This window comes from Lactuca sativa, chromosome 3 (genome assembly GCF_002870075.4).
Source record: "Lactuca sativa cultivar Salinas chromosome 3, Lsat_Salinas_v11, whole genome shotgun sequence".
NCBI lineage: Eukaryota > Viridiplantae > Streptophyta > Magnoliopsida > Asterales > Asteraceae > Lactuca > Lactuca sativa.
In genome coordinates this window covers 39,145,818-39,154,098 of record NC_056625.2, presented here as the reverse complement: position 1 = coordinate 39,154,098, position 8,281 = coordinate 39,145,818, and the positions used below count along the sequence as shown (strand labels likewise).

The 8,281-nt window shown below is 36.7% G+C and overlaps 1 protein-coding gene across 1 annotated transcript; it reads right to left on the bottom strand.

The window, feature by feature from the left end:
* Nucleotides 1-3,272: 3,272 nt before the first annotated feature.
* Nucleotides 3,273-8,041, bottom strand: LOC111896720 (potassium channel KAT3). Its single transcript, XM_023892702.3, has 12 exons — nucleotides 7,830-8,041; nucleotides 6,847-7,062; nucleotides 6,580-6,741; nucleotides 5,346-5,403; nucleotides 4,949-5,266; nucleotides 4,529-4,867; nucleotides 4,388-4,420; nucleotides 4,116-4,301; nucleotides 3,956-4,033; nucleotides 3,807-3,876; nucleotides 3,577-3,723; nucleotides 3,273-3,490 (listed from the first exon to the last, which is right to left on the bottom strand). Exons 1-12 carry the CDS (start codon nucleotides 8,015-8,017, stop codon nucleotides 3,387-3,389), a joined length of 1,899 nt encoding a protein of 632 aa, XP_023748470.1. The 5' UTR covers nucleotides 8,018-8,041; the 3' UTR covers nucleotides 3,273-3,386.
* Nucleotides 8,042-8,281: the final 240 nt, after the last annotated feature.

The following is an 8,281-nucleotide window of genomic DNA, read 5'->3' as shown; positions in this document are numbered from 1 at the left end:
AACCCAAAAGGACCATGCACAACCGGGTCAAGAACTTACCAAATATAGTTACAACCTTAGACACTAATCCAACAATAAGGCATCTTCCTAGATCCTTAGCCCTAATCTAGCATACAATCCTCATAAGCATATCATATCGTCACATAACATGTATGGGTGTATTGGGGAAAACTTACTAGAGCTCAGTCGGTTACACGCATCACACACCTTGTTCTTTCTCAAATCTTTTTTATTTTAATTTTAGAAAATGATTTCCTTGTAAAAACATTTCAAACCCTCGATTTGATTCCAGACACCCCCCGAAGGTGTGTCAGAATCCCTCAAACCAAGGCTCTAATACCAATTTGTAACGTCCCAAAAATCATGACCAAAAATTTCTTTTTAATTAAGTAACTTATAAAATTGTTTATTGAAAAACATCATCGAATCATATCATTTCATAAAACCATAGTCACATGTCTCAAAACCATATCATAAAATAGTAACAATGTCAGAGTACAATCCCGTGAATCTCAAAATGTAGAATCCTGTGTGTGTGTGTGTGGTGCGCTGCTACGCGGCCGGCTCCTTCCTTTTTGAAGAAGAGGTACCTGAAAACAAAACTGAAACTATAAGCACAAAGCTTAGTCAGTTCCCCCATCATACCACATACCATACAATAACATATCTAGCCAATCATATCTTGGTGCTGACCTCCCCTTCGGTCTATTTCAACCGGATAGTTGCCTAGCATATCTGGGTGTTGGCCTCCCCTTCGATCTATTTCAACCAGATATCGGAGACTATTTCACCCCTACCACTACCACATAAAATCATAACATACTGGCACATATAACATATCAGAGAGTGGCATACCAAATAATTATCACACAAACAATTATCTATTACGAACTCCTACTAGTGGGCCAGCATTGTGGCCTTAGACCCACTTCTAATGGAAGGCAACTCACCTCGTCAAGGTGAGTGTCGAATCCCACGGGAAGTAACCTCTAACAGCTGCTCCGATAACTCCCGGCTATCATAATCATAATAATACTTAGTCAACATCTATAACGCCCCTTAGGGTAAAATGACCATTTTACCCCTTATTTCGAGTGGAACGTTCATAAGTCCCAATTCTAGCTTATAAAGTCCAACCCTCCAATGGCGCGTCAAGGACTCCCTGAGGACCCACTAATTTCCTAATAACTGAATTGGGCCTTAACCCCCAAATGGCCCGAAAAGTTCTGAGTCCTAACATATAATAATTCCAAAGGGTCCAATCATGGCCCGATAGGCCCAATACTCAAGTTCCAGATTCCCAAGTCTAGAATTATACTTCACAGTGGGCCACTGGGCCCAAATGTCCTGGCATGTTTTCTTAAGGCCCAAAACATTCATTTTGCATGCGTACGCGCGGCGTACTTGGCATGTACGCCCAGCGTACGCTGGCCTTGACCAAGACGGGGAGTTGACCCAGTACACACAACGTACCAAGGAGTATGCCCAACGTACTGGCCAACTTCTTTGGGACTTCATTGATGACTTAATCCGTTAAGTCTTTACGTCCAAAATGCATATCTAGGTCCTTTAAGACCTCCTAAACCATAAAGTCACGAACTTTATGTGCTTGCATGCAAGGTTGGGGTCAAAACATGATTTTGGTCCTTTTAACAAACTTTAAGACCCACAAACACTTGCATGGTTGTGGCTTAACCATCAAGGTCCTTTTTTAATAACTCTTAGTGCCTCTAAGAGCCCAAAAGGACAGCTATTATGGTCTGAAGTCATTAAGATGCAAGAAGCCTCAACAATGGAGTCCAAAAGTAACTTTAAACACCCCCATAAACAAATCTAAGAATATAATGGCCAAGGTTAGAACTTGATACCTCAGATAAGTCAGAAATGGTGCTAATCTTCTAGATCTACAAGCTCTTGGTGGATCCTTGCTCCTTCTTCAAGTTCCTTTCTCTTCCAAAACACCAAAACTACACCAAATACTCTCAAATAGCTCCCAAATCACAAGAACGCACAAAAGTAGGCTAGGGTTTTCGTGGAGGCTGTATGAGGGTGAAGGGAGGCTAAATAAACAGGGGTAATGTTCTTTATATAGGGACTAAACCCTAAATATTAGGGTTTAAAGAGTTGCACACGTATGCTGGGCGTACATGCTTGGCCTCCACGAGTACGTTGGGCATACATGGTAATGTACGCCCCACGTACGCAGCTTCCTCAGCCCACTAGCAAGGCCCAAAGGTCAAATCCCAAACCAAACCACTCCACACTTCAATTAGGATGAATAATAATAATACCTGGAAAATCCCGGATGCTACAGGTAGTCTCCAAGGTTGCTGATAACCTACAGGGCGTGATGTTTGCCCACCGAGACTTTGAGTGGTCTCTAAGGTTGCTGATAACCCATATATGTTTGCTTTGTGTTGTTTGATAGCTTAGGGAACTCAGTAAGCTTCTTGCTTACAGTTGTTGATTAAATGTGTTTCAGGTACTTCTGATGATCGCGGGAAGGCGAAGACTTGATTGTACACATTCGCTTGCAAATTATGATTCTAGATATTTTGGAATACTCTGATATTTTGATGATGATATGTATTAACATTTGTGATTTTCTTCAAATGGTTTTTATGAACAATGTTTTTATATGAATTTAAAATGAAAAATATTGTTTGGAAATTTGGATGTTACAGTGTGTGTGTGTGTGTGTGAAGAGGAATGCGATGCATGAGATAGCATGTTGCCATACTTAAAGTAGCGACGAGGGACGCGACACGTCCAAGGGCTAAACGCGACACGTCAACGTCGACATCTGAAACAAATTTAACGTGGGAAAGTTGGCCTTTTATCCCATTTCTTAGTTTTAAACTTTCTGAAACCCTTCTAGAGTAGGGAGATCGAGTTTTGATGAAAGGATTTGAACTATCAACAATTTATCCACCCATGTGTCATACCTCATCATCACCAAAACGAGCTAGGCCATCAAAATGATGACAAGCACGGTTGATTACATGTATAGACATACACTTTCCATATAACCATTGATCAAACACCTTCAAAGTGTCCTCCACCGCTATAACCAATCCCTAATGATGACAAGCACGATTGATTACATGTATAGACATACACTTTCCATACAACCATTGATCAAACACCTTCAAAGTGTCCTCCACCGCTATAACCAATCCCTGGTCACAAGTGATAGTCTCCCTCTAACATATATTTTCGTTCAACTACTTATTTGATTATTTAAAAAAAGTTATAAATAGATAGCATTAACAATTGAAAAGATAAAAAGAGCTTTTGAGATATGGTTTTGGATAAGTGTGACATCGCCAATGATTTCATTTCAAAATGTAGTATATATGTTTTCATTACAATCGCATATTGGAGTGCTAGAGTATAAATATGTGATCATTATCTCTTAAAACATCAAGATCTTCCACTTGCGATCCATCCTCCATGACGATTACAGTCCCTCTTTTCCCCACCATCTCTTCTGCATGACACCATGATATTATAATTTCAGGTGAAAATTAGGCTTCACAATTATAATCCATGGAGTTCCTCCCTATGACTAATTACCTGCTAACTTCAAAATCTCCTCCACTGTTTCTGGCAGACGAACTAATTTTCCTGTCTTTCCCCTGTCTGTTGTTTGGTCATCTGGATGATGTCCATGGATTATCACCATGGATGGAAATGATCTCGAAGGTGCATCAATGGGTGTTCCTGCAAATCATGACATTATTCATTTACTTATTTTTACCATTGTTTCTTGTGAGATGTAATGGACCAAATTGAAGATCACCAACCTTGGATACCTTCTTGATCATAATTTGACATTTCATCATGATTTCTTGACTCGTTAAGCGATGTCATTTGCTTCAAATTAGTTTTATCATTAATTTAGAACATTAATTACAGAAGAGGTATAGTGATGTTTTAAAGATGAATGACTAACCTCGATGTTCAAGTCACGTAGAAGGTCTGTTAAGAATGGTATCTCTTCTTGTACCTCCTTCTTTAAGTCCTTCAAGTACTGTAAACCAACATATATATATGAGCTCGGATATGTAAATGCATGAACTTTAGAAACCAGACAATTAATTAAGAACCTGAACCTGAATGAAATTGGCCATTATCGTCTTCCCATCTTTGCTAAGTGGCTGGATCAGTTCCTTGAAGTGATGATGACTGATTCGAACTACCTGAGAAAGTTTCTTGCTTCTCACCGTGAAAGGTTGGGGAATGTTAAAGAACACACCGATTTCCCCGATCATGTCCATCGGGCCTAGCTTTGTCAAGAACTATATGTTCACGATAGAATTGAAACTAAGATTCATAGTTAACAAAACAAAATTATATTGTTAATGAAGGGAAAAATTAAATGTACATGCTCCATTCCATTTTGATGAGTTAGCACCTCCTGCATTCGCACATGCATGATTAAAACAGTCATTCAGGTTCACATAATAAGAATTGGAGAAGGAAAATTAAGTCCATACTGTTGATGAAAGATAGGTAATGTACGTACCATGGTTCCAGACACTATGATATAGAAGTCTGTTGGTATCTCATTTTGTAGAATAACTTCAACTTTTGGAGGAAAGTATTCTGCTTTCAAATCTGTAACCAGTTGGCTGCTAAGATCTTCTGAAATCCCTTTGAACAAATATGTTTTCTCCACTGTTTTTCGAAAAAGATGTTGAGCGATGCTAGACCGAATGGCTTTCGGTAGATCCTCAAGAACTTCTTCTTGTTGTAGCTCAGCTGTCTTGAACTTGAGTTGCATATGTGCCAGCATTTGCTCTTTCAACCCTTCTGGTAATCTATTCTTGCTTGCATATCTTAAGATCTCATTGATCGAATCCCTCTTTAGTACATCAAAGCGTACATTAGTTAGATCACAATTAGAACGATTCTACAAAGATTAATAGAAGTGAAAGAGAATTACCATCATAAAGGTTTTAACAGCACTATGAACAATCAAATTGGTCATGTTTCCGATCAAATACGATGTGAGCCCAATGTTGAACAACATGTAGAAGATATTGAACACTTTCTCTCCGGGGTTCACCGCATGTAAGTCGCCATAGCCGACCGTTGTAAGGGTAACGATAGACCAGTATAAGGAGTACGTGTATCCTAGCCATATGCTTTTATCTTCGAAATCTTGGATGATAGACCCGATCCATGTTTCCTCCGAGGGGCTATGGTGTGTGGCTATCCAGTAGTAGAAGCATCCAGCTGAATGCACGGCAAAAAGTGTAACCTGTAGAGCTTCCTAACACTCGTAAATCTTCGTTTTCTTGAAAAAAAATGATCGATAGATGGTTGTAATCAGAACTTACGCATATGAGTTTGGTGCATCGTGTCAAAAAGTAGCTGAACCTCGTATCCTTCTCTAACCTGTTGAGAAGACACGTGCCCGTGAAGATCGGTACAAAATTTGGTGTTAGGGCAAAAAACAAATAAATGTCCCCGGAATTACTTAAAATTTGTCGGCTATACTAAAATAAACAAAGGAAATACGTAAGTATATACAAATAACCAAAATCATATTCCAAAACATTAAGTTATTTACAATACAAAGTACAATAATTTATGAAAATAGTACTTCTTTGTTCTTTTCGTAATGCAAAATTAATAATAATGATCTCAATATTATTTAATACGGTGCTACAAACAATCCCATTTTCAATAAAAGTGTGCATTTCCCAACTAAAGTGGCATTAAAGTAATTTCTCTATTTTTTTTAGGTGAAAACATAAGGTAGGGTTAAATGGGCTGATTGGAGCACTTGTGTTTCATGTAAACTTGTAATTTCTCTATTTTCTTGTTGCGCTCGCGGCCAGCTAGTTGTGTTGTCGCTTTTTATTTATATATTTATTTGCAGTTTAAAAAAAAATCATAACTATATATTTAGGAACTTTAATCTTAGAAAACCTTCTCTCTACAAATTAAATGTCTTAGTGAAAGGAATGGTCAAATAATAGAGTTTATACAATAAAAACATTAAGATAATGATCATAAATATTAAAAACTTCATAATTTCAATTATAGACCTCTATTTTATTAGATAAAATTACAACTATTAACTTCGATTTAGAAAGCATAAATCATGTGAATCTACATTAGATAGAAGTTGAAGTTTTACAACGGTATATACTATTTTAAAAGTTGCATCATAAGTGATAAATTATAAGAACTTGTACATGGAAAATCAAACACATATTTATACCATTTGTTTTTTTATATATGCTTTTGGTTTACTTGCTTCAAATGTTGTGAAGCTCCTTAAATAGAATTCAATATATTTAAAAAAAAAAAAATAGTTTTGTCATTCCGAAGATAATTAACGGTGCAATTTTTTGCCTTTGTCTTCATGTTAACCAAGAAATATTTATATATTGTGTTTATTTTATATGAGTTTTGTTTTTCAATTTTTTTTTATGAGTTTTGTTTTTAACTTAAATCCAAACGAGACAACTTTATAGCCATAAACTCATGTATATGTATATACCAGGTATTTTTACGTCTTGAGTAGTCAACTTTGGTGGCAATTAGCCAACTGGATGTTCATACCTCGAGAAGAGCTCACTAACACGCCTTAACCGCCACAGCCTGAGTAGATTGAGGAATCCGAATGCCTGCCCATGGTGGAGCTTTCCCGTGAAGAGTCGGTAGAGGGACTGAAACGGCAACGTCGATGCCACATCCATCGGAAACATCATGTGTGTGACATACCTTTTTATATACATAAAAGAGGGGGGGGGGGGGGGGGGGGGGGGGGGGGTGGTGAGATGGATAATGGTTCGTATAGAGTAGAATTATTTGTCCGATGTGATTTACCTTATAGCTATCTTCTTGTGATCATCGACTAACAAATATGTAGTTTTATCCAAGTAAGCCACGAAGAACGTTAGGATGATATCAATGGTGAAGAATAAGTCGACTACCAAATCGATGTACATGAGAGAGCCTGTAGCGACATCCTTGAAAGCTAGCTCGAAAGGTGATGACCATGCCGAGTATATGACCAATACAACTAGAAATGCTTGCCACCACCTGCAACAAAATTAAAAGTTTGCAAAAAACAGAAAATGGTTAATGAAAGTATATATTATATTTTTTTTATGATTAATCATGTATATTATGGATGATGAGTTAGATATTAGCTTAACTAAACATGTCGACGTCCAAAATCTAGTTAAGTATTTACTATCCATAAATATTGTATAAGACCATGTGTAATTCTAAGTATATTAAATTATATATTTAATTAAAAAATGGACCTTAATTAAATTTTTTTAGTTCAACTTCCCATAACCCAATCTAAAATTTTACTTGTTTAATCAGTTAATAAGCGGTTGTAGACTAAGAGATTCAGATGTTGATGAAAACATATCCCTTATGTCTTGCTTGGATAAAAAACAGGTAGTTCAGATCTTTAGTTAGGAGTAAAATATGAGTGAGTCTTATCCGTTCTCAAAAACTTTTATCAAATTTTACAGTCTCAGATTTCACGATCTTATTAACCATTCAATCATCCATTCATGTTACAAGACAATACGAAAGTTCAAATTGTGAACAAGGATCTTGTCAAGTAGATCTGTCAAGGAGAGCGAAATGTCAAATCCAATTTTAGATTCAGACTCTAAATACATATTAAGTCTGATCCAGATTAATTATGATCATTCTTGGATAGAGAAAGGACCTAAGCATATTGGTGTTGCTTTAGGTGGTGACATGTAGCATGTACATATAACGCATCTTGTAGGATGTACGTCATTTCACTATATGACATATATAAACACAATTAATTAAGAACTTACCGATACCTACGATCATATGGTGCAATGACATATTTCTTAAGAAGTGGAGAATCATCACCAACAATAGTTCCAAAAGCAGGCAAGAGGCTACTCGACACAGAAGCTAAGTTTTTCATAACCTCTCCGCTTGAATGCCGTCTATACAACAATGGCATCGGTGATCGTGTCTCCGACATAGTCTCTCCCATCTCTAGCCACTTTAGTTGGGGGTTTTAGTCTTGTTCATATTTTGTCTTGGTATATATAGTGTTTAATTATTCTAATATTAAGATCTAAAATTTAAAACTATAAAACAAATAACATATTTGTAGGGAAGATAATATAGTTAATTAACAACTAGAGATTTGACTTTTCCGTTTTTGGAAATACAAGCACTGAACTTTTGCTTACTTCATGGCTATAATTAAATGATTTTGCTAACTTTCGATATATATATATATATATATATATAT